Source organism: Eptatretus burgeri, chromosome 10, assembly GCF_056783735.1.
Source record: "Eptatretus burgeri isolate ZD-2024b chromosome 10, Ebu_testis_v1, whole genome shotgun sequence".
NCBI lineage: Eukaryota > Metazoa > Chordata > Myxini > Myxiniformes > Myxinidae > Eptatretus > Eptatretus burgeri.
Genome location: NC_140970.1, coordinates 95,362,923 through 95,390,692, shown reverse-complemented (window position 1 = coordinate 95,390,692; position 27,770 = coordinate 95,362,923). Strand labels below are relative to the sequence as shown.

At 43.6% G+C, this 27,770-nt stretch overlaps 1 protein-coding gene across 3 annotated transcripts in view; it reads right to left on the bottom strand.

Moving 5' to 3' along the window:
• Window positions 1-27,770, bottom strand: part of LOC147019176 (calcium/calmodulin-dependent protein kinase type 1D-like) — a 64,790-nt gene that overhangs the window by 21,493 nt on the left and 15,527 nt on the right. For all 3 annotated transcript variants that reach the window (XR_015062666.1, XM_085899509.1, XM_085899507.1), the window contains exons 2-8: window positions 21,650-21,781; window positions 21,135-21,209; window positions 15,884-16,022; window positions 15,630-15,756; window positions 7,821-7,896; window positions 1,615-1,727; window positions 1,099-1,177 (exon numbers count right to left, since the gene is read on the bottom strand). Coding sequence is in view for 2 of the 3 variants with exons in the window: in XM_085899507.1 (XP_085755633.1) it covers window positions 1,099-1,177; window positions 1,615-1,727; window positions 7,821-7,896; window positions 15,630-15,756; window positions 15,884-16,022; window positions 21,135-21,209; window positions 21,650-21,781 (741 nt within the window). In the remaining variant the exon portion in view is untranslated. The remainder of the gene's footprint in view (window positions 1-1,098; window positions 1,178-1,614; window positions 1,728-7,820; window positions 7,897-15,629; window positions 15,757-15,883; window positions 16,023-21,134; window positions 21,210-21,649; window positions 21,782-27,770) is intronic.

Here is a 27,770-nt window from a genome sequence, read left to right as displayed (position 1 = left end):
CGTGGTGCGCCCATTATGGGCGGAACCAAGACCAAAAAACACGTGTTTTTAGGGGGTAGCCGATTTCAAGCTACATCTTCTCCAAGGGGGTTTGTCGAATCTGGTAGGGGTTTCGGTATTTGGTTAGCCCAATGGCACCTGCATCGCCCCACGGAGCTCAATTTTTCATTTTCGTCCCAAGGTCAAGGGCACAAGGTCACGACACCGTTTCCTTATTTTAATGTCCACAACATTGTTTTGTGACCTTTAAAGGTTATGCAAAGGTCAAATTTTGAAAGTTGTTGAACTCGTACCACATCATGTTGATCATTTTTATAATTTGGTCAAAAATTATCACATTGTCTCATCCTTGACTTCTGAAACAATCTACATCGTCAAATACCGCTCGTGAACCATCGTCGTCTTCAGACTTCTTTCTATCGAAAATCATGGAATTAATGAAAATATCAAATTGCTTGTCGATGGTGAAGGAATTAATTTTGCACTCAATTAAGCTGTATGGGGTGTCATCACATTGCCTAAGGGGCATTTTCACCACAATTTCAAATATTGTGCCTCCCTTGCAACCCTCTCACTTCCCACACACTTGTCTGTGTCCCTTCTTGGTGTTCTGCATGTTCCACCTGTTTGTCTGAACTTTCTATCCACTCGCTCCTCTCTGCTACATTGTTTGTGTGTCAGCATCTCATTCTGTCTCTGACCTCATCTATGACCCTTGACCTCCCAACATTGAAATATTGGTTGCCGCCTTAAACCTGAAACCAGTTCCGACTCAGGAATTGTTTTTGAGATGCTTCTGAAGTACCCACAAAATCAGCACACGTCCAAACCCAGGAAGCAATCAGGAATGCTTTCTTCCTCTAAGTTGTATTAATCCACCAAACTTGTTTAATGTAAAGTTTAATGTAAAGTAAGACAGAAACCCCACATCTCCTTGTACCATCCTTATAGACATAAGAAGTGCAGCAAGTCAAGAAGCAAACATGTGGTGGGACACGTACAAGAAGCAAAATCATTGGAAAGCTTGGTTTGTTGTTGCGTTAAAAATAAAGAACTTGGAGTACACAATGGGGATAAAGAGGTGCTTGTGATATTTACCACGGGTGTTGAAGTGCTTCCTTGCAACTGTACCGCTTGGCTGGATCCTTCTCCATCAAGTGTCGAATAAAGTCCTTTGCTGATTGGTTTGGAAGGCCGAAGGAATAGGAAGAGCCCAGAACCAAGAGCATGGAAAGGGAAGTGGTTGGGGGAGGGGCGGGGTTAGAAAATGTGGTCTGAAGTGTGAAAGAAAATTTCACTTTAAGGTAAACTTTAATCAAAATAACAGGACATTGTGATTGTAAAAAAGGTATGAACAAAAATGGCAAATATATGTTAAATTAATTATCAAGTGTCGTTTGACGATACACTTACTGAAATTCAAGAATTAAATGAATAAGTAACCGACTGCATCAACCTTATTGTTTGCTGACCGACTGTACAAAATGCATTGCTTACTGTAATATCACACAATGAAACAACGGTGCATGCACAAGAAAAACAAGAAAAGGGCACACAATTTTAAGATGCAAGCGATTACCTGTGTGCTCTTGTGTGTGCCACCTGAACACATACCGGAGTCTGAGATGTCATCCCAGTATGGCGAATCAAACTCGTAGTCTGCACGCATGATCTGCTCAAAGAGGCAAGCATCGCTCTCATCGTAAAAAGGGGGATAGCCACTGAGCCTGCGGAATGACAATTTGGGCAAGAGGATTGTAACCTGTGGCTGCATCTTGAACTTTACATCATTCGTTTTGCTTAATTTACTTTACTCTCTTGAATGTCAGACCCCTTGAGATATGGTGCTGGTGCTGCCAAAGCAGTCCCTTGGCAAGGGTTCTTGTGGAAGACTGCTCTTCTGCTCAGAAGAAGGGTGAACGCTTGAAAGGTCAGCTTCTCGCTGATTCCTATGGACCGTGGTGGCTAGCATACCTCAATCAATGTACTCTTGATGTCATCCATTGTTCAATCTATCTGCCAACACAGATTCACATCCGGCCTTCACCAACCAGCAAGACTACTACTTCATTCTTACTATGGATGGTTTGCCTTTGCCTTCCCAGCAGTCAATCAGGACAGGAATTTAAGATTTGTTCAGTTTGCTGGCATTAACTCCCTACTCTTTATCAAAAGACAAGATGGAGTCTTTGAAGTCCACCTGACGCAGGCAGGTAAGTCCCCAGTTTACATTATTGAGGCAAACGCATTGGGATAGTTAGAGAATATGATGGGCTATCAATTTGACAACCTTATCATCCCACAAATGTGAAGCAAAAGGTGGAGTTAAGCAATGGGTTCACTTCTGTCTGTCTGTCTGTCTGTCTGTCTGTCTGTCTGTCTGTCTGTCTGTCTGTCTGTCTGTCTGTCTATCCGTCCATCCACAAACGTCAGTTTATGATCGAGGAATAACTCGATTTCAATTCAATGTTATATTTTGAACTTGGATCAGAAAACAAACCTGCCGTTTAACAGTACTTTCTCTGAATTTGTCCCGATCACACATGCGCAGAGAAAAGAGTGAGAATTTTTTTTTTTACTCTGTTTGCCTGTCTGACAGTCAAACATAATTTAAAATCATTCCAAACAAGAAACTCACTGTTTTTAAGGACGTTATAAAGGACACATGCAACAAGCACAAAGAACTAACGTAACGTGTCAAATAAGGTGGTGTACAAGACACGGCATCAAGGAGCTAAACTTCTGCAATTAATTTTTTTATTCGACCTTTAAAATCTTTATTTTATTATCCCCCGTTGGACTTGCATCAAACAGGAGCTGATGGATTTGGTCTCGATTTTCGTGTCCGTGCGTCCGCAACCATGTCTCAGACATGTACAGACCGTTTTTTATTCATACTTGGCACAAAGACAACACCTGATGGTACACATATGCACATCATTTTTTTTGACATCAGATCCAAGATGGCCGACTGGCGGCCATTTCAGTTTTAAAAAATCAAAAAAAAAATAACACCCGGTGTCAACGACGTCCTCAAACATTGCTCGGAAATGCATTTACCGATCTTGTTCAAACTTGGCACACAGATAATGAATGATTGCTTACGAATGAATATCTTTTTTTTCCAAGATCAGATCCAAAATGGCCGACTGGCAGCCATTGTAGTTGTAAAAAACAAAACATGATGTTGAACATGCCCTCAACCATTTATTTTACATTTACCATTTCAAGCATTTAACAATGTTGTTCAAACTTGGCACCCCGATAATTAATGATGGCAAACATCTGCACCTCACTTTTTTCACCATCAGATCCAAGATGGCCGAGTTGCGGCCATTTTGTTACTTAAATCTGTCCCCATCCATTTCTCATCAACGCATGATCCGATTTTGTTCAAACTTCGAACACAGTACATGACGGCATGCACGTGCCCCTTGCTTTATCTTGTGATTTGATCAAAGATGGCCGACTCATAGACTGGCGGCCATTTTAGTTGTACATAAATGTGGGCGAGCCCCTCAACTCTGCACAGTAAAATTACAAAACAACAGGGGCTATGACATTTGATGTCTTTATTAATTATTTCAGGTGAATTATATGTGAGAACACTGTGCAGGGTAAGGTGTTTTATGAACTGTAATTTGATTCATAAAAGGGTGTTGATCTGAATTTGACAAGAATCACACTTTGGACTTTAATTTTTTTTTCAACGACACTTTGTTCCATTTTATTTGGGTTATTGTCAATAATTTTGACCTCCTCCTCCCATTTTTAATAGTGTAAAATGTTTTGCTTAGAACACACTAAAATACACACTATGTGATAAAAACAAACAAACAAACGTTTCTGTATTGGAATAGTGATTTACAACACAAAAGAGTCAAAACAAGCTAATGCTTCCTTAAAAATGATTGTATTAATTAGGCAAACAAGACCGTTTTTGCTTGATTTAGTTTTCTTGTGTGAAATATTTTCTTTTGCTGAGAACAAGCTAATACAAGTAGTGGTACATTCAAATAAATAAATTAATATTTGCCAAATAAATAAATAACAAATCCTACAGCAAGTGACATCTCCGAGACAACTGGTGATGCCGCCTTGCAGCACATGGCGTCGGAATCGGGAGGAAGCGGTGTACAATAATTGATTAATTGCATAATTTAAATAAATAATTGTAAAATCATTAATTTCTTCATCAATTGGCTCAGAGCATACCCAAACCACCACGATTTCATTCAAATCTGTAACTTTTTGAAAATTAAGTAATAAATCGAAAAATTAATTATTAATTGATAAATCATCAAAAATACCCTTGATAGCCAAATCACTTGGTCACTGTCATGTCTAAACATCAGCTTCCAAGCTCAAAATATGTCTGATATATTGCCATGATGAGAAATAAAATAAATAAGTTATTAATCAAAAAATGAGAAATACAGTTTTTGCCAAAGCACATTCACATTCATTCTCTCTCTCTCTCTTGTTCTCTTCTCCACCCCACCGAAAGGAACGTACCACAAATCCTCCCATCTACTTTCTTAACAACCCTCTCGAAGAGTTCCAGTTCTTCAAACTCTTGGGTCTCACTCTCAGCCATGACCTCTCTTGGGCAAGCCACATTTCAAAATTGGCCTCCACAGCCAGACGCCGACTGGACATCCTCCATCATGCCAAGTCCTTCCGAAGCACACCTGAACTCCTATCCACCTACAAGGCTTTCATCCACAGCTTAATGGATTACTGCTCTCCCCTCTGGGCTGGCTCTTCTGCCTCACATCTTGCCCAGCTTGATGCTGTGGAAACTAATAATGGAATCTTTGGAATCTTTCGTGATGAAGCTGAGTCAATGGGCCTATCACTTCACCATCACCAACAGGTTGGTGGTCTCGGTGGCAGAAGACAAAAGTGGTGGCTCTGTGGTACGAGACCAAATCATATGTAGACAAACACCAGAAAATGTTGTGGTTGTTGATTGCACCGTTCAAGTGGAAATGGGCTTTATCACTGAATCAGATCAGGTTGATCCAGTTTAGGTACCACTCCATCCTGTCACTGAGCCAATTGCACATATCAAGTCTCATTCTCATGTCATCTCGACTTAGTTTATGCCTCATAGAGATGATGTATGGGAAAAGCTTCAGTTTTTTCGTGAGGATATGCCAATCTGATGTTGGTTTGATGCCGAGCTCCCCGGAGCGCCGGCGGTGGGAGTTCTTGGGACTGTCCACTGCAGAATCCTGCATAGCGTCGATGTTGGGTTGGCTCTTGGTTACTGATGCTGGCCTGCCACTGTTGGCCTTGCTCGAGTTGTGCACTGTACTTTTGTGCTCAAAATGTTTCACAATTTGTGGGTCCATCATGTGTTCTGAGGTTGTATTCCCGGCAGAACCTCTGGTGGGTATCTGCATATGAATTAGTCTCATACCAGAGCCACCACTTTTGTCTTCTGCTTCACTGTCAATGGCATAGTTGAGCTATGGAGCTAAAAATCCCAGGGAACAAATACCACAATAACACCACCAAACACTGAAAAGGAAAATGGTACTGGTCAAAAAACAAAGGAATGGCAGGAAGTCAAAGTTGTATCAATCTTTTTGAAACCACCTGTATATGAGGTTTACAAAAATTACAACTATAATTTCCAGCTCCGTCGTCACCAGTTCCCAATTTCCCCAGAATTTACCATGACAATAAATAAGGCCTAAAGACATATGTTACAAAGAGTTGGCCTTCACCTGAAAAAAAAAACAAAACATAAAAAACAACTTGTGTTTTCCCACGCACAACTGTTGGGTGGTCGCTCGACTACCCTTAGTCTCAGGTTTTCCGTCTGTTTGTATGTCTGTAATGGACAGCTCTGGAGGCCAAAGGATCAACCGATTTTGATGAAACTTGACTGGTTGGTTCATACCAGGATCGAGTTGTATGCTTTTGAGCACCGTTGCTCTGGACGCCACCGTTGCTCAGCAACGGTACTTTGAAATTTTTGAAAAAAAATCCGAATTTTTTATCCTGAAAATCAAAAATCGACTTCTGCGCTTTTATGCGCTCTATAATCAACCTCGTTGTCAAAAAATTTCAGCCAGATCCGTCAAAAAGTGTATGACGAGTATGCAATTATATAGCGACCACCCATGTCGCCTACCGGCTTGTCTGTTGCTTTATCACATGCATCAGGATTTCATGACATCAGTTACGATTCTGATCTACAATATTGCACATTTGCCAAAATTATTATTCTCCCAGGAGCACTCCAGTAGCATGTCAACAATTTATTTTCAATCTTGGCTTTGAAGTGCACAAACTAATCAGACATGAACAATTTCATCTTCCAAAGGCCACGTCCACATTAGCAATAATCTCATCACAACATTAACTAGAACAGCACTCGATGGAGCGCATACCTATGCCAGACTGAACGGTTTACATTTTGTATCCCAATGATGGGCCGGATCTGCATCCGAACCTGAACCAAAATCTAATTGGCTTGTTCATGTCACCGACCCGACTCCTCCACCCACCAAGTTTTGTCATAACCTGTCCACAACTTTTTATATCATGATGTATATTGTTTTGGCCCTATCTGTAATTGTGAAGAATAACTTTTAAAAGTCTAACATCCAGAGCCGGATCCAGATCTTCAACAAAATCTAATCAATTCGTCCTTGTCACACATCCAACCGATCCACCAAGTTTTGTCAGAATTAGTCAATAATTTTTTGAGATATCCTTCTCATAAGCACAGACAGACAAACAGAGAAATGGGTGAAAATATAACCGCTGTCCACCTGAGGCGGTGGAGGTAATCTTCTGTATATAATGGAGGGAAAGCATGTTGTACGTGTGGTATGTATCATCTACAACTCCAAGAGTATTTGACCAAGGAAGCTGAAACTTTCAGGGATTACTCAGAGCACCCTGAAGGTGTGTTTCCTGAAGTTTCATTTGAATTCATCAAATTTTTAAGAATTTTTTTTTCACCATCTGGGTATTTTCTTCCTTTGGAAGGAGTGTGGGTGGGGGGGGGGGTGATTGGAATTATCTGAGTTTTCCAAGCATGATGCATTATATATGCACATAAGCAGTATGCATGATGTTTTTACTTTGTGTACGTAACCAGGGTTATTTTTATTTTCGGGAGTGATTGAGGCAGTGGTCTGTTGCCTATACACCACACAAATAAAAGGATGTGTCAGAAGAACATCTTGAAATAAAACTCGCCTGTCGGATGGGTACTCTGATTATATAATGGAGCTATGGTATATGTGGGTATGTATGTATGTATGTATGTATGTATGTCGGAAATAGCACCCTCTGGGAGTGTATGTGCTCAAATTTGAGGTGTCCCAGAGGAATGTGTCGCTGTGCAAATATCACCACTTTAAATTTTCCTGACTATGAGGTTCAACAAGGTCAGTCATATGTTAACATTGAAAACCTTACGTGTATCAACAAGTAATCGCATTCACTGTAAACCAACTGCCATTTGACCGGGTTCTTTTGCGAGTTCCAAAATGCTGAGCTTTATAAATGCTGAGCACCATGAGCATTTTAATGATGTAAATGATAATAATTCTACAACACCCTCGACTTAAGTTTATTTTAAATTTCAAACCTCAAGATAGTCGTTTCCCGAGAATAAAAATCTTATTAACTTGTCAGCCAATTATATATTTTCTCACTGCTGGGATAATCGGCTCATGGACTGTTCTTCATAAAGGTTTCGATCCCTTGAGCCCAGCACATCTCCAAACAATAGGTCCAAAACACACAGACACAGACACAGACACACACACACAGTGATTATATGCACAGCTCACAGAATGTAGGAAATAACTCCAATGCTCCAACAGTCCACAGCCTTCCCATAGGGCTTCTGGGCCAAAACCTCTGGAGCTGCGGATGAGAGAGGAATAAAAGTTCAAGTGCTTCAGCATCTGAAAGTCAGGCAAAACTCAAAGCTCAAGTGCTTTTTCTTGAAAGCAATGATTGCTGGTTTTGGATCTCGTCAATTACCAAAAGCAATGTTTAGTTTTAAGAGAATAAATAAGACCGGTGATTTAAAATAACCGGTCTAAAATTTTAAACCGATTTAAAATAAAAAAAATCAAATTATGGTGAAGCAAGAAAACTATGTTAAATTGCACCTTTTGCTGTCCAGGTGCATGAGCCAAGCAAATGCTGTGAATGTTATCGTGAAACATTTTGCTGTGGATGCAGATGCCGCACAGAATCCACGCATTCTTCATTTGTCATTGTTCAATGGGATAGTTTTGTGATTGAGATTTTAGTTACAATGAATATCAGAAGTATCAAACTTTGATGAGAAAACTAAAGTTAGATAACCAATGTGAGTAAGGTCAGGTATGGGAGCATGCGCCGGAGCTGCACGTCCGGCATTCACTTTCCACCGGTACTCCAGGGGCCTCAGTCGGGCCATCCCCCAGGCAGACGCCTGGCCCATCCCCATCTTCTTGAGATGCTGATCAACCTACTGCAACCACGAGGCACGTAGTTGGCCCATTGGCCTCCTCCACTCACGAGGCTCCCTCGGTGAGAGAATCTGGTGAGCAGGATCAGCATCAGGAAAACGAGCCATATGTCCAAACAGCCGCAGCTAATGTTCATGGACTTATGTAGGAAACAAATCTCATTTGAGTCTCTCTCAACAACCACTCGGACACAAAGTCTGACCAGCGACAGCCAAGGATTCTCCAAAGAGACGTGGTGCCAAAGGAATTAAGTCTCCGTCTCAGATCCCTGGTCAGAGTCCAAGTCTCGTATCATAGAGCAAGACTGGAAGCACCAAAGACCTGAAGACTCAGACTTTCGTCCTCCCGCACAGGTACTGACAGCACCACACCTCATTATCCAGTGAATCCATGACTCCCCAGGCCAGACCCAGATGTCTATTAACCTTTGGCTCGCAGTCAGCAGAGACATGAATATCACTGCAAAGGGAAGTGAATCTCTCTGTGACCTCAACATCCACGCCACAAACAGATACAGACAAGATAGCAGCATCCTAGCTATCATTGAAAGCCTGGATCCTAGTTTTGACCCAGGAAACACATCATCCCAGCAGCTCCGACTCCTCATTCAGTACCTCAAGCAGCCCCAAAAGGATATCTAAAGTCTCCGCAAAGATGACTGCATCATCTGCGAAATCAAGGTCAGAGATCTTGACATTCTCAAACGATGCAGCGCAGCTTGATCTCTCCGACATACTCCCCAGAATGCAGTCCAGACAAGCGCTGAAAAGTGTGGAGGCCAGTAAACACCCCTGATGAACTCCAATAACAACTGGGAATAAGTCAGAGATGGTACCACCACATCTCACAGCACTCTCAGTACCAGAGTAGAGTTCAGACATCAGATTGATCAGTTTTGGTGGCACCCACGAAGACCAAGAATCCTCCAGAGGACATCCCGATTCACTGAATCGAACGCTTTACTGAGATCAACAAAAGCTGCAAGCAGCCCCTGCTGAAACTCTCGTCTGCGTTCGTTGAGGACCCAAAGGTCAAGGATACGTCAATTCTTGACCTCTTTGGTGTCAAGCCTGACTGCTCTAGACGCTGGTGCTTGAGCAGATGGTGGCGAACCCGATCAAGAATTATCTGAGAAAAGACCTTGCCCGGCACTGAGAACAGTGTCACCCCTTGGTCGTTGTTGCGGTCCTGGTGATCACCCTTCCCTTTCCAGAGAGGGACAACAAGGCCCCTCTCCCAATCAGTTGGGATGATGCCTGTGTCCCAGGAAGAGCACAGAACTGCATGCAACAACATGAGTACAGCATTTCCACCAACCTTGAGAAGTTCAGCATGGATGCCACAGATCCCTGGAGCTTTACACCATTTCAAAGGGTTCACCACAGCCTGTGCTTCCACAAGCGAAGGTGGATCACAGTTGATTGGAGGATCAGCAACAGGGATTGTAACTCCCTTGACATCCAACCTGACAGTTGGTGGATCAGCCTGGTTCAGCCGCTCAAAGTAACCGGCCCAGCGAACACTCACTTCGGATTCCTCTGTCAAGAGCCCACCACCTCCGCTCTCACTGCAGTTTCCCGAGGGACGGGCTTGGAGGAACGCAATGCACGAATTCCCCTGCAAGTAGGATGAGAATCACTTGACCACAGATGATACTCAAACCCCTCACAGATTCCTTGCACATAGGTCTCCTTGAACACCCTTGGTGCACATAGTTTTATGCCTCAGTACCCTAAACAGCTCAGTTCTGCCAACCAGCCTGGCCCTGTGACTCTGGTCAATGGTATCCAGTGTCCCTTGAGACAAAATTCTTCTTCACCCTCCAGTGAGTTCCAAGGCATCCACCGGCAACATCAAGGACGGTGGTCCTGAAGGCACTCCACAACTCTTCAGGATTGCTCAAAGCATGCAGGCCCCCCAAATCCCCACTCAGCCTGTTCGCAAAGCTACCCTCTCCACCCTTGAGCTTGTCAGCATCCAGTCGAGGCTGGGATGTAGGCCATCAGCCAGACCTGGTAAATTTTGGCCACTGGTACCATCCGACGGGAATAATGCTCACTGTAATTTTTGGCAGGGTATACATCAGCCTCTACAGTCAGAAACTATGTGATAGCATTGCCTTTTGTGGTAGCCTTTTGTGTGTTATTAGCCATTTAGTAACCCCATCCCAAAATAAACTTTTCTGAAACCGGTGTAAGACAGAAGAAGACATTCTATTTAAAACTAATCGTTCTCTCTTATTATAGGGTATATCTTCTTGAAAATTGTTAGGCACGTAGCTCATGTTATTTCCCTACAATTGTAAAAGGAAGTGTTCACTCCCAAAATGTGTGTGTTTGTCAAACGGACTGAATGCACTGATATGTGCAGACTGCCAGACTGAGAACCAGGCATCCATCTTTGTGTCAGACGATGGGGAAAGTTTAGATGAGGATATTGAAGAACTGGATAATAATTATGATTTTTAAGTTCATCTTGAACATTTTATATCACTTACAATCAGTGCATATGATTAGAGATGTCTTAGAAACTGTAAAGGACCCGTCTTTGGTTCATAAGACAATATGTTTATCAGCAGCACATTGGGCCTGGGCAATGGCCTTGTTAGTGTGGAACACCACGTTTGTTTTTCTATTCTGTAATTTTATGCCCTACAACAAAAGATTGTGTTTCATTTTCACCTTTGACCGATTCATCAGATTGCACATGATTAACCATCTTGCTACTGTTTTATTGGTTTATATTGTGTAATATAGGTGTTTGATACCTTCATACTGTATGTGCATTATTGAGTATCTAAATCCCTGAAATTCTGTATTTTTTGAGAAATTACAGGGAAAAAAACATTAATCTTGTTCATGAACATGCTATCATTTACCTTTGTTTGATTCTTGGAAAGTATCCTTCAATAACAACAGGGAAAATATCATGACCTTGACCAAACTACATAAATCCGTCTAAATTAGGTATTTTTTCATATGGGGGGTGGGGTAACATTGTCTGCTATACTGTTCTTAATATACAATACAAAAAAAAAATTTAGATTTTTGGATTTCTTAATAAATTTGCTAAAAAACCAATGTAATTATATTGTTCCAGAGCTTTTATTTACTTTCCACAGTAAATGAGAGACAAATACTTTTCTAAAGGCAGTATGATTTATCACATAGGAAATAGACACTGATATATATATATATATATATATATATATATATATATATATATATATATATATATATATACATATACATATATACACACGTGTCACCAATGACATACCTTTCAACCTTGGCATGTTTAGCACTTTTTGTTGAGAAGCAAATGATCCCAGCAAAAGGTGAGACAAATTTTAATGTTAATGCTTGACTGATAAAAAAAAATGTTGTGACGTTGAAGTAGGATGTCTTACCTTGTACTGGCCATTTTGCACAAAAGATTATTTCAGGGTAGGCAAATAAACAAGGTTATAACACACGAAAAGCTCCCACCGATGCAATGCTATCACATATTTTCTAACTCTCGGGTTGTATACCTTGTCAACAATCATGATAACAATTATTCCTCCAGATGGTACCGACCAACCCTACTGGCTCATGGACTCATGATACCATTCTCCCAGATTTGAGTTGCAACTTCAGAGTTGCTCCAAGCCGGTGGTCAGTATCGAGGACTGAGCACTCTGGTAGACCCTGCAGTTCTGGATCATGCTCCAGCGACCATCAAGGAGCACATGGTCATTCAGCTTTGCCAAACCACCAGCATGGGAATACCCAATCGAGTGATGGGCCTGTGGGTGCTGAAACCATGAACCAGCCACCCAATGTCCACGACTTTCCAGCAAAGTCAAGGAACTTATAGCTATTCTGGTTCACAGTTCCAGACCCATGGGGACCAATGAATGTCTCATAACCATTCCTATTAGTTCCAGTTGACGCATTGAATTCCCCCAACACGATAAGAGTTTCTCGCCTGGGGCAATGATCAACCACAGACTCGAGCGTGGCATAGAATGCATCCTTCATGGTGAGATGACTCGCCTCAGTCAGAGCACATACAGAGACCAGGGAAATGACACTAAAGGAGTGACGAATTCATCCATTGAGCATTGGTGCTGCCAAAGCAGTCTCCTTGGTTTTTGGGCACAATCCTGGATGGTCGCCCCTCCGACACATGATACTAGCAAGCATGCACTCATTTTGCTGACCTCAGAAGGATGACAGGCAGAGTCAACCCCACCTGGTATTAATTCAACAGAAAGGTGGGATCTGAACTCAGGATCCTCGGATCCCAAGCCCACCAATCGAGCCATTAAGCCAACGCCAGACATGGAGTTACGAATCCTTAGTCTCATAATACGCTTGTTGATCGTTGTTTCCTCAATTTTCATTGGAGTCAGCTTATTGGACACAGCTACAGCAACTCCTTGGGTATGGTAACCATCAGAGTGACCAGACCAATAGAAGGTGCAACCACCCACCATTATCTCGCCGCGATCCGGTCTCCAAACCTAAGAGAGAGCTGCAATGACGATGTACAAATGCTTGAGCACAGATGATAACAGAGACAGGTGATCATCCTCTCTTTGGGATAGGACATTCCAGGCACCCACCCGAAGGGACCGCCTCAGGTTAACTGAAGGAGACCGCCGTCTGGTGGACGACACCTCAGCACCACCCCGCTACACACTATCACAATCTGACCTGCGAAGGTTACACCATGGTTTAACTCCTTTTATCAAAGAGTGGGGGTCCCAAAGGGTTTGCCCCAATGCCATCATCTGGTGAGCTGCCTGGTGGAGTGAAGCTGCACAGGAGGTACTCCCACGGAGTGGGTTTTCAGATTGCTTTTTAAATGTTTTGCGGAATGAAGGGTTTTACAGTGGCTGCAGTGCAAATCCTGCCCACAACCTCCTATTTAGAAGTGACCCAACTGCAGGAGGACGTCTGCAGCCATTGTTGGGCACTCGATATGGATGGTCGTTGGTTCACAAGGAGCTCCTCCACCCTTTGACAGGTTTCGTTTTTAATCCTGCTGGGTGTCCGTATCACACAACCTCCTCACCAAGAAACATGGTGGGGAGAGTGTTTAGTGGCCGACAACCCGACCATGGAACAGGTTCGTACAGGTTTACATGGTACCTGTAGCAAGTCACAGATCTGGCCCGACCTGACAGTGAGTAAGGATGTGCAGAAAAACCAATTGTTTTAATTTTACAAATTTTTGCTCACCTCAAGAGCTCATTGAATGACGCATAAGATGGAAGTGGTGAAGCAAGCCCTTGCACAACTTTGCTCTCTCGGTAAATTTAATCCAATCATTACTCGACATAACAAGCAGCTCTTAATATAGCTCGATGAGTCAAGTTCTCAAAACAAGCAGCAGACAAAATCTTCGAAAAATGTTGCTGGCACTTGACCACTTGTTGGATTGTCTCCATCCAAACCTACAAGCACAACTCTCCTCGCTGCAAACAGCAATTTGTCTGCAGCAAATGGCTGAACCTCAACAAACAATGAAAAACTAGAAGAGCACTCCGCCGAGTGCATACCTCGGCCATGCAATGCCTGATCCATGAGAACATTTCTGGCCCAATACCTTTTTCAAATATCATGCTGTATATCGTTCTTGGCCCGATCTCTCAATGGTGAAGAATTACTTTGAAATTAAATACTTCTCGTATCTGGATCCGGATTCGAGTCTCCACCAAAATCAAATCAATTTGTCCTCGTCACACACGCAACCTGTCCACCAAGTTTTGTCTGAATCCGTCCACAACTTTTTGAGAGTGTTATATTATCAGTTTCGTGCCATGTCACAACGGTGAAGAATCACTTCAAAAAAAAATTCTAGTAGCCACATCCGGATCCAGATCCAGATCTTCACCAAAATCGAATCAGTTTGTCGTTGTCACACACCAAATGTCATCTGAATCCATCCACAACTTTTTTGAGATATCCTGCACACAAACAAACAGATAGAGAGGGGTGAAAACAGAACCTCCTTCACTTTCGGTGGCGGAGGCAATCAGGGCAAATAGATGGTGAAACAGGACCGAGTTTATGCACGAAGAAAGCCCGAAGGCAAGCCCTATAAATACCAGTGCAACTGAATAAAATCAGCATAAAGAGGAAATTAGAACAGTTCATAAAAAAAAAAAAACAGAAGACAGTGCAGTGTGGGACATGTGCCAGAACACGAGGGATAAAAACCACAGATAACTACTCGGGGAAATATCTACATGTAACATCGACATAAATGGGGCAATCTTAGCTAACCGAATAGAAAGACTAGTGGAAACCATCCTCCTTTTCATGAATGCCCATACACGATCTCTCTCCATCGTTTTACTTGTGATGATTCAATCTATTCCCCAATTCATCCCATTTTCGTGTGTGCATGAAATATGTAGATAGACCCTTGTGTTCGCCGCAACACTCATGGCTACCAATCTCAACAGTCTGACTCCCGACTCCCAAATCTCACAATTATGATTGGAAAAGTAAGAAGAACAACCCTTCCATGAACACCCCAGGTAGCTCGACGCGTCAGCTGTACCGACAGGAGCTCAATTCAAATCTGACGTTGTTGGTTACCTGGGTACCCATCATTTCGCATCTTCATCTAATATCTGAAGCTCATTCTATCCACCGATTCACCGACCCACTGACTGATATCAATGTTTGGTACCTTCCGGGTGACGTAGAAAGCTGAAATTCCGCGTGCCGACGGACATCAAAGTCGATACACCAGGAAAAAAAAAATACACACGAACTTCGGGAAGTGTTCGTAAATGAAAATATAAATAAATGAAAAAAAGAAGAAGAAAATAAATAAATGAAAAAAAAAAAAACAAATGCAGGTGAGCGACCCGAAACAATGTGGCAGCACAGTTCGTTATTGCTTACAATGTGTAAGTATACCCAACTCGTATCCCAATCAACCCACAAGTCTAAACATCACCAGATCTGCACACTGTCGACCAAAAAAATGAAATAAACAAATAAATCACTCTCCCTTAATCTTCCTGTTATTCTGTTTTGTACAAAGTCGAGGCTCATTAATGATCGAGGTGACAAACAAAGGGGAGAAGGCAAGACAACATGTGGACACGTTTTCCTGCAACCTCATAACTCTCACCAACGTATCCAGGAGTTCCACATGCTGTGGACATCACGTCCCCCACGGCATCCATTTTGGACAAACCAAAGTCACTGATCATTATCTTGGAGTCTTCATCTGGACTAAAATATAGCAGGTTCTCTGGCTGGGTAAAGAACAATAAGATGGTCATTTGCAATTACAAATGGCAAGATATACTGTCGAGTGTTGAAGTTTCGGTCTGATTAAAAGTGTAAAATAATGAGAGCAACCACACAAGATGCAAAACACACCTTGAGGTCTCGGTGCACAATTTCAGACTGATGTAGGTAGGAAACGGCACAAAGCACCTGCTGGATGAGCTGGCTGGCATCCTTCTCTGTGTAAAATCCTCGCTCAACAATGCGATCAAACAGCTCTCCCCCCGACACACTGGCTCGTCACCGGCACCACCACATGCCATGGCACATCACATTACACATGATGCATCAAACTTTTACATTCACGACATGGCCAAAAGTATGCGGACACGCCCTTCTAATTAGTGGATTCAGCTCTTTCAGCAACACCCATTGCTGACAGGTGTATAAAATCAAGCACACAGCCATGCAATCTCCATTTGACAAACACTGGCAGTAGAATGGGCCGTACGAAGAGGTCAGTGACTTTCAACATGGCACAGTCATGGGATGTCACCTTTCCAACACGTCAGTTCGTCAAATTTCTGCCCTGCTGGAGCTGCCCCGGTCAACTGCAAATGCATTAGAGCAATAATAGCTCAGCCACGAAGTGGTAGGTCACACAAGCTCACAGAAGTGTTGAAGCTCGAAACACGGGAAAATCGTCTGTCGTCGGTTGCAACACTCACTACCGAGTTCCAAACTGCCTCTGGAAGTAACGTCAGCACAAGCATTGTTCGGCGAGAGCTTCATGCAATAGGTTTTCATGGCCGAGCAGCCGCACACAAGCCTAAGATTACCATGTGCAATGCCAAGCGTCGGCTGGAGTGGTGGAAAGCTCACCGACATTGGACTCTGGAGCAGTGGAACAATCGTGTTCTTTGGAGTGATAAATCACGCTTCACCATCTGGCAGTCTGACGGATGAATCTGGGTTTGGTGGATGCCAGGAGAACGCTACCTACCCGAATGCATCGTGCCAACTGTGAAGTTTGGTGGAGGAGGATTAATGGTCTGGGGGTGTTTTTCATGGTTGTGGCTCGGCCCCTGAGTCCCAGTAAAGGGAAAATTTAACTCCACAGCATACAATGACATTCTAGACGATTCTGTGCTTCCAACGTTGTGGCAACAGTTTGGGGAAGGCCCTTTCCTGTTTCAGCACGACAATGCCCCCGTGCACAAAGTGAGGTCCATACAGAAATGGTTTGTAGAAATCAGGTGGAAGAACTTGACTGGCCTGCACAGAGCCCTGACCTCAACCCCATCGAACATCTTTGGGATGAATTGGAATACCGACTGTGAGCCAGACCTGATCGCCCAACATTAGTGCCCAACCTCACGAATGTTCTTGTGGCTGAATGGAAGCAAATCTCCACATCAATGTTCCAACATCTAGTGGAAAGCCTTCCCAGAAGAGTGGAGGCCTCCAAAGGGGGGGGGGGGGACCAACTCCATATTAATGCCCATGATTTTAGAATGAGATGTTGGACGAGCATGTGTCCACATACTTTTGGCCATGTTGCGTCCCTTTTTTATCATCAAATGACATCATACACAATCGCATACACTGTTTGGTCAATTAACACAATTAGAGAGCTTTTAAATGCAAGATATCGAACGTTTCAGCTTCGGTTTACAAATCAAAAGGTAAAACTTCGAAGGAAGGTTGTAATTTCCGGAAATGGCTGTTGAAACGTAGAACCGAAGGCTTGATCTCCTAGTACCTCCATATTACTGTTCGCTCCGCTCAAACCAATCTAAGCTTTCACAATATAAAAAGGATCAGGTTCAATGTTCTGGCCACTTAGTGGTCTTCAATTGTTCATTTTTTTGATTTGGAAATACGATGTACCATACTCTTCAAAGAGTGTTGGTGCTGCCAAAGCAGTTTCATGAGAAGGGTTATCCTGTGTGGTTTGCCATTGCCTCCCCAGGGTTGTTTGTCCATGCTCTATCCTCTTAAATGCTGAACATCAAACATTATAAATACAGGACAAGGCCTCTCAGGATGCAAAGCGGATTAATCACGACTCAACATCAATGCCTCACATTTCTTGCCATGGGGCATTCCCATCTCTAGTTACATTAAGTACATGTTTCTGCAGTTGTTCTGGAATCTGGAAGCTTTTGCCGCAACTTCTGTGGCTGCACACTAATGCACAGGTGTGGTAACATTATACTGTGGAGAGATTTGTAAAATAGGGCTGAAGATGTCTGATGGATCAATCAATGCCAAACGTGAGCAATAACAAAGATGCATGAAGGAACTTGAGGCCAATCATGTTGGTGGATGTCACGATGGAATGATTAGATTCTCTCTTGAAAGTCACAGCAACGAAAAGAGTATGAAATGATGAAGTTGTTTATCACTGCGGTCACTTGACGATGAAAGCTGCACAAAGATAACCATAAGAACTGCAATTGTGGTTGTAAGTGGGTCATGATCGATCAAAGGTTCAGATCATATCTGATCGAGAATCCAGACATAGATAACCCAGAATAGTTTTGAAAGTAATATGTGGAAGCTGAAGGAGGAAGACTGTTGCGTGAAATTCAAGGAGGAGGTGAGACAGGTGTTGGATGATGGTAAAGAGGTTTGGGACGACTGGGCAACTACTGCAGAAGTGGTGAGGGAGATAGCGAGGAAGGTACTTGGTGTGACATCTGGACAGAGAAAGGAAGACAAGGAGACTTGGTGGTGGAACGAGGAAGTACAGGAAAGTATAAGGAAGAAGAGTTTGGCAAAAAAGAATTGGGATAGTGCTTCGGAGAGATGGCAGTGGGGTTGTTAACCAGATTGTTTAATAAAGTCTTGGAAAGTGAGAGGATGCCGGAGGAGTGGAGATTAAGTGTACTGGTTCCGATTTTCAAGAATAAGGGTGATGTGCAGAGCTGTGGAAATTACAGGGGGATAAAGTTGTTAAGCCACACCATGAAGTTGTGGGAAAGAGTAGTGGAAGCCAGGTTGAGAGGAGAGGTGATGATCTGTGAGCAGCAATATGGGTTTATGCCAGGAAAGAGCACCACTGATGCGATGTTTGCTTTGAGAATGTTGATGGAGAAGTATAGGGAAGGCCAGAAGGAGTTACATTGTGTGTTTGTGGATTTAGAGAAAGCTTATGATAGGGTGCCAAGAGAGGAGTTGTGGTATTGTATGAGGAAGTCGGGAGTGGTGGAGAAGTATGTGAGGATCGTGCAGGATATGTATGAGGACAGTGTGACAGCGGTGAGGTGTGCGGTAGGAATGATGGACCGGTTTAAGGTTAAAGTGGGATTGCACCAAGGATCGACTCTGAGCCCTTTTCTGTTTGCAATGGTGATGGACAGGTTGACGGACGAGATCAGACTGGAGTCTCCATGGACTATGATGTTCGTGGATGACATCATGATCTGTAGGGAGATGAGGGAGCAGGTTGAGGCGAGCCTCGAGAGGTGGAGGTACGCACTGGAGAGAAGGGGAATGTTAGTCAGTAGGAGAAAGACGGAGTACATGTGTGTAAATGAGAGGGAGGGTGGTGGTATGGTGCGGTTGCAAGGAATTGAGGTGGGGAAGGTGGATTGGTTTAAATACTTGGGATCAACTGTTCCAAGCAACGGAGAGTGTGGGAGAGAAGTGAAAAAGAGAGTGCAAGAAGGATGGAGTGGGTGGAGAAGTGTTGCAGGAGTGATTTGTGACAGAAGTGTAGCTGTAAGAGTGAAGGGGAAAGTATATAAGACGGTAGTGAGACCAGCTATGTTGTATGGTTTGGAGACGGTGGCGCTAACAATAAGACAGGAAGCGGAGCTGGAGGTGGCAGTGTTAAAGATGCTGCGATTCTCGTTGGGAGTGACGAAGATGGATAGGATAAGAAATGAGTATATTAGAGGGACAGCGCAGGTAGGACGGTTTGGAGACAAAGTGAGAGAGGAGAGATTGAGATGATTTGGACATGTGCACAGGAGGGAGGCGGAGTATATCAGGAGAAGGATGCTGAGGATGGAGCCGCCAGGAAGGAGGAGAAAAGGAAGGCCAAAGAGGAGGTTTATGGATGTGGTGAGGGTGGACATGCGGGTGGTTGGTGCGACAATGGAAGATGTGGAGGACAGAGTGAAATGGAGACGGATGATCCACTGTGGCGACCCCTAACGGGAGCAGCAAAAGAAGAAGAAGAAGAAGAAGTTTCGAAAGTAATATATCCTTGAAGGAAAACACTTAAAGCTTCCAAATGTGGATTTCTGGAAGAGGCCCACCTGTGCACAATCTCATAAGCCATTTTTAACCACCTGGATTAATGTGTCTGCATTTAATAATGGGGATTAGAGGGTATACCAAAGATACATCCACCAATTCTCATTGCAGACAATTTTTAAGTTGATGAAAACCTAAATGTCCAACCAGGCCATACAAACTCATCTAACTCCGAAAACCTAATTATTACCTTCCCTTGCTTGGTGTTGGCTTAATGGCTCAGGTGGTGGGCTTGGGATCCCAGGATCCTGAGTTAAAATCCCACTCAGCTGTTGAATTCATACCGTGTGGGGTTGACTCTGCCTGTCATCCTTCCGAGGTCGGCAAAATGAGTGCCAGCATGCTGGTATACTGTGTCGGAGTGGCGACCCGTCCAGCATTGTGCCCAATCGCAAAAGAGACTGCTTTTGCAGCACCAACGCTCTGCACAGAGTATGGTCCCAATTGATGGATTACCTTCCCCCAATTCCAAGATACCTGCTCACCTTGATCTTTTTGTCCCTCGGTGGAATCACTTCCCCCGAGTCGGTCAAATTCACGTTCTTCTCTCCACTCAAAGCCATGCCAAGCCATCGCAGTCTCATTGTATCCCCTAATCTGATATATTCTCACCGACTCTCCTCTCCTGTCCAATCACACAACTCCACATTTTACTCTATTTGTCAGCTTTTCCTGTCTGCTTCCATGTTCCTCCTCGTTTACTCAGCCCACTCGGTTCCTTTGTCTTGTCTGTATGCCCCTACTTATACTACTTGGGTGCTCATTCCTTTGCCATGCGTCAGTTCTGACTTGTACTCGAACTCGTTCCACTCCATCGCCTTGTCAACATCACCGGCAGACCGGTACATGTTCAGCAATGAGAAAATGTACCGAGCATCAATGTTGGTCCATGAACTTGGGATGCCAAGGTCCATGACATCTGGACCGATGCATGTCCGCAAGTATTGTTCGCACCACACGGCAGAAACAATGTGCAGTATGACATCACAACTGTTATGCACCACACCACTGCCACAACAACAAAAATCACGTAACCAAACCACACAACAAAACGGCACACCTATCTCCTCGATGCCATATATGTGTCGCTCTCCCCGAGCCAAGCCCGGCATGATGAAAAGTTACTGTACATGCTCACAGCTGCATGACGAGGTAGAGGTGCGTCGTGTTCTCGTAGATCTCCTCCAGCGACACAATGTTTTCATGATTTATCCTAGGACACGGTAGAGGGAACACAAAGAGCTTCGATATTGATCCGCGGTGTAAACTTGAATGCATTAGAAAAGGTCAACATCATGTTCATGTCACCTGACCGCACCCTCACCCTCACTTTCCTGAAAAAACATGGATCATGGGAATGAGATGGATCGACTGTCGAACTGCTTTGTACCACACTCAGACACACATCATCATCGATGGCTTTTGAGCAGCAAAAACCCCCCAAGCTCCAAAAGAACTGCACATACTGTCCATATCAACGCAATTCCAAACAGCATGGGCTCCAACGATGTGCGAGGAAGTAATCACTTTCAGTCGCAAGTTGCCACGAGCTAAGTAACTGACTGACCCATGTTTACTGTACATATGTCGTTAAGATATGCTAAGAGATAAAGACAAGGCAGGTATTACAGAAAGGTTGAATACGACAGGTACCTGGACAACACCGCAATCTCATTCTCCACAGTGTTCTCTTTTCCCTTCAAAACACTCTTGTTCATGCACTTGATGGCGGCGAGCCGAGAGGAGTGTCGGGATTGTGCTAAAAACACTTCCGAAAACGCACCACTGAAAGGGAGAGCAACAATCAGAATTAAAGGCCATGTGGTTGACAATCATTTGACTGAAAGGTTGAGGAGGGAAGGATAGGGTGGGAGGGGTGGGGGGGGTTGTCATGCAATGACTGAGGACGACAAGGAAAGAAAAGGCGAAAACACTCGAGTGTGACAACAGTTCCACTACAAGCCCTTGATGAATGCAAAAATGAAATAAAATAGGGGGCTTGAGGGGACAGAACGGTCAGGCATCCGCTCGCTGCCTCAGGTGGAGCGGAAGGCAGCGATCATCTTCAAACTCCAGCGTTTCAGAATACAAGTTTAAAAGGTGCCAAAGGCAGAACAGTAGTTCCACACACCATGATTAATTAATTAAATACGATGTTGCAAGCAATGAGAATTTGGAACAGAATATGCAAATGAGAAAGCTCTCCAGCATAATTCACTTGTATGGTTACTTCTCTTTTGGAAGGGCTCGTCATCAGATGAGGTTGTGACTTGTCGAATATGGCGTTTCCATTTGGCGCCACATTTAGCCAGGTGAGTGGAGCATTCAGTCTATTTTCTTGCACTGCATCATACCATCAGTCACAAATGTCAACAAGGTCTTTTTAGCAGAAACAAGGGTCTCCAGTCCCTCTGAGGAATGGCTAATCTGAATTTGGTAAGAGATGACTCGGGTATCTCATGTGCACCGTTTCATAAGACCGAGTAGTGTGTGCTCGGTGTTAAGCTGATCAATAAGGACCTGTTCATCCTCGATTTCAGTTCACTACCTGCAATAAGTATCAAGTAAGTCATCTGAAAAGCTGCAATGGTCTTTAATTATTTATTTGTTCATTACTTGTAAAAAAAAATCGAAGATTTTTCGAGTATGTTGGAATGTCCGTCGATTTTGTTCTTCCGTCTGTCTGTCAATCGCCGACAGGTCACAATTCTAAACCGATCATCATGAAACTTTACCAACTTGTAGAGGTCGTCTCAACTGAGAAGCCTATTGATTTTGAAGTCAAAGGTCGTCTTGAGGTCAAATTTCTAAAATCGTCATTTTTTTCATCCGATTGACTTGAAATTTGAACAATATTTGCATATTGCGTCACTGAATTCAAGCAGGCAAATTTTTTTTGAGGTCAACATCGACCAAAAGGTCTACATAGGCCAAAGGTCAACAACTAAGGTGGGATTTCTAAAATCCTCAATTTTCATCCCATTGACTTAAAATTTGAAGAGGATTTGCATATTTGGTCATTGAATTCAACCACCAATTATTTTTGATGTCAAATTTGTTTGATAGATTTTGCAAGTATCGTGCTCTGCACGACGTCTTCCTGTTTGTTTGTTTGTTTGTTTTTGCAATGTCCTCATCTCACACCCAAGGAATACCCAAGAGAGCCCGTAATAGCTGGATTTTAAGATTACGTGATGTCGATGTTGCGACAAATGATCTGAAGCTTCATGAAATGTTGCCTTTCTATTTAAACCTTCCGTATGCTATAATTATCGTCATCCAACGATGTCGCTACTAAAATGAAGCATTCCACTGGGTTGAACTATCAATTGAAATATCGACGTCCTCATCCACTTTACTAATAACCATTGTTTTTGTTTTTGCGACGTTAAAGCAAAGTCTCATTCTGTGACTAGTTTTCGGAATGCTTGAATTTATCTGTTGCAAATTATCACGGGTGGAAGCAAAAGAAACAACACCTTCACAGAGCACAAGTTGTTGCATATAGTTCCGTCGATGCTCACCCACAAGTTTTCACAATATCTTCGAGACTTTGTTTCTTTAATATTTTACGTTTTAAGTACAGTACAGTACAGGAGAAGGGTCAAAGCCATAGTTGTTCAGAATGACATCCTGTAATGATGGAAAGGTGTAAGAGTGGACCGGTGGCACACGTAGATCAGACCAGGTGGGGCAGGCAAATCATCCCACTCTGAAGGTCTTGAATGAGCTGGCTAGGTTTTTTTTTTAACTGACCAATCCAATAGCTATAAGGCAGTTCTCCTTCAACCAACTTGACTTCCAGAAGCTGAGAATTCAAATCCTGAGCACTGTTGCATTCACGTGGGTTTGAACCCACAAATTCTGGGATTTCAGTTGAGTGTCCTGATCAGTGAGCCACAAACAAGGATTTATTGATGTGTGTGTGTGTGTGTGTACCCCACAAAGAACTTCAATGCAGGACAGGGCCATTCATCTGATCAAAGGCTGCGGAATGATTACCAACTTGTGGTTGTTTGTCCGTGCTCTATCCTTTAAATGCCGAGCGTCGAGAAAGGAAACAGCACATGCCATTTTAAAAGGTTTGGTACGACTCAGCTGGGGTTTGAACTGCTGACCTCCCAGACTCACAGCTGCCGACCTCCCGATGCTCCAACTATTACACCAGAGTCTGGTCAAACTTTGAGAACCAAGTTAAAGAGGTGCGCTGATAGAACACAGCCCCAGAGAGGTGGCTGCATAGATGAAAAAAAACACCTTACCCTAAAAAAATTGCTACAAAAGGTTTCTCAATGATTTATTGTAGTATCAGGTGTGCTTAATAACATATCAAAAGTCGACCAGTCTGACCACTGGAAAGGTCTAATTTTCAAGATGGCGTCCAAGATGGCCACCAAATCCTTAAAATACCCAAACTCCTTCATTATTCATCCCAGACAAGTAATTTTGGTGTCTCACCCCATGTTTTGGGAATCTAGGAATCCAATTCGCATATTTAAATTATAGTGAAGTGATTACAAGTGCAAAGTGATTACAAATCCCATAATAGTTATTTCCAAGATCCTGTGCGATCCACTTTGATCACCGCCCAGGCAGTCTGCAACATTCTCTGATAGTTTATCCACAGCTGACTGGTTTTTGACCTTGTGCTAAGTTCTACCTTCTTTGTGTCAATCTTTTCTTCGATTTGGATCAACATATCCGATGCTATAGCACTCTCCAAAGTCGTTTCTTTCGCCACCAAGGATGAGTACGTTTCTCCCGCATGGTCCACCAATGACTCGAACTGTGGGTTATCCTCCAGCAGATCCGACACAAGCAGGTGATTGAGACATCTGTCCACCAGCAAATGTCCATCGAAAGCTCTTTGCACTGATTTTCCAGTCATCAAATGCTGGACGGCATTTCCACCATAGACAACTTCCATAATGTTCCCGAGTCCTGTGCCTTCCGTCAGTGTGCCTATTGCACCAAGTAAGTTCATGAATGTGTGAAAACATCCAAGCATCAAGACGATGCTTTTCAAGTGGCGACTCTGTGGTGCATCCATGATGATCTCTGCAGCTTTCCAATACAGGGGCTGATCGAACGTAATAATGGGCGGAGCATGGTGTTTGATGGCGAGATCGCAAATGAAATCAAGTGCAGACAGAATGCATGTCTTGTCCCCAGAGTACAAGTCAATCATAGGCAAGAACACAATTGATGATTGGCATGGGTGTTCCAATCCTTGATAAATGTTATGCATCATTCGCTGCCACTCAGGGGTTTCCTGTTTGAAGTTTCCTTGATGAAGAGCTCCCACAGTACATCAATTGTCCTATCACAGTTGACCAATGCCGGGAGTTGTTCAAACACGATGGTTTGGCGGACATGTTTAGCGAAGCGATGTTCGATGATTGGAATTTTACTTTGCACCGAAAAATCAAGGTTGGTAACATTTCTCCTTGGAATGACACGATCCTTCTTTCACCCTGGGGTGAGTTCTGCTATGATGCCGATTCCGTGGAAGGTCTCCCTGCCATCGATTGTAAGGATATTGTGGTCAACATTGTCCCCGGTAAAAAGAAGTGCCATGTCCAGCAAATCAATGTCATCAGCTAAAATATCTGGAGCAACTGAATCCGCTGCATTCTTTTCAAAACGCATGACTTCCTAAAAAGAAGAACCAAATCCCATTTCATGAAGGGTATCCATGAAGAATTGTGACCGATACAAATTATGTGCCTGCACTGAAAGGCCAACTTGTAAGGGAGCTACATCGGCACGTGGTCGAACTGCCTGGGCAATTGCGTGTCCTATTCCTGCAACCTTACGTCTTGTCTCCTTACCTACGAAATGACCATTCAACAATGTCTGCAGAGTGTCAGGAACAAACGAAAGGGCAGAATCAAGCTTGAGCGACTTTGCACTTGGATACTGATTTGTAAGGGACGGCACATTGGACTTGATATAACTTTTAATGAGTCGCGCCGCTGTTTCAATGATCGCCTGTTTCTGTGATTCTTCATCCTTTGCTTGGGTGTTGAAATAAGATCTCAGTTTCTGTGATATATTTTCCCTCATTGTTACTATGTCATGGAGACCTCCCCTTTCAGCAAAATGAACATTGTCCCCATACTGTTCTTTCAATTTTCTCTTGAGGTACTGATTTCCAAATGGTACGGAATCTGTATTTGTCAGAAATTCCTTCCTTTTATCTCGTAAATGTGAAATTGTCAACTGTTCTTCATCATTATTCTCAAGGTAAGAGCAAACGTTCATGAATGCCTGCTCCTGATCTTCGTTTTTGGGCCGGCCAGACTTTCTGCGCATTGCCTCTGGGACATTCTGGAACTGTAGTGGTGTGCGAAGCCCAGACCGGAAATTACCACTGCATGAGTGATGGTAAATACAGTCCGCAGCAGGTAGATCACAGCAATAATATTCAATCCTGCCTTTCACAGTGAAGGCCCATTCATTTGAACGATTGTCACGACACTCAAGAATGGTCTTCACGAACGTATCGGTCTTTACATAACTAAAGCCTGCGCCTCGTGGTGTTACCGTAGTCCCACAGAAAAGGCAATCCGTTTGGCTGTTGAAAAGACCGGATGATACTCTGGCACTTCTCTTTGGTGGCTCACCTTTCTTTCCTTTATGGTTTTCAATGTCTTTTGGATGGATGTACCACTTTCAACATTTTGAGTGTACTGTTTCCACCAACTGAAACGACAACGTCATCCCCTTTTTTTTTTTTTTTTTTTTTTTTTTGTATACCTTGGTCGAGGCTCGTATGAGAGCTAACACACAACTCACAGCAAGGAGGCATGAGACAAGAGGGGCGGGAGTGGAAGGGACAAAACATTGGGGAACAGACACAGGTGAACTGTGGAAGGGAGAGGGATGGGGATGGGACGGGGAACATGGCGAGGGGAAGATGGACATTAAAGGGACTTTCAGGAAGGAAAGCAGGAGAATTGAAGGAAGTGGGCTTGGGTGGATTATCGGGGGTAGAAAAGATCGAGGATTTGGATGGGGGAAGATAAGAGGTGGTGGTGAACAGCTGTTTTGAAAGCCTGAAGGGAAGAATGGGAAAGAATAGAGTGAGGAAGGTTATTCCAAAGGCGGGAAAAAGAGGAATGAAAGAGTGAAGATGAGCAGTGATTCGCGATTTTGGGAGTTTTACCAGAAGGGGGTTGTTGGCGGACCTTGAGCGCCCTGTGGAAATGTGGTTGGGAGAAATCGCAGAGAGAGCAGAGGGGGGGAAGGCTGGAGAGGAGTCGGTAGAAGACAGAAAGACCACCGACCAACCTGCGGTGATTGAGTGAGAGGCCCAAAGACTCAGCTTCATTGCGGGAGATGCCAATGATCTTAAAAGCCCTGGTTTCGACAGCGTGAAGCCGAGAAAGGTGGGAGGCAGGAGCACCAGCCCAGAGGGGAGAGCAGTACTCCATCAGGCTAAGGACAAAAGCTTTGTAAGTGGTCAGGAGCTCAAGAGGGCCGAGGAAGGACTTTGCACGACGGAGGATTCCCAGTCGGCGACTGGCTTTTGAGGCAAGGTTGGAAATGTGACTTTCCCAGGAAAGGTCATGGCAGATAGTGAGACCCAGAAGCTTGAAAGAAAAGACTTCTTCCAGAGGATTGTTGAGAAAGTGGATGGGGGGGTTTTGTAAACGGTCCTTTCGAAGAGACATAGTGAGAGTGTGAGATTTGTCTGGATTGAAAGACATGTTCCACGTGTTGGACCAGTTTGTGATTTTATCCAGATCTGCAGTGAGCGAAGAAGCTGCTG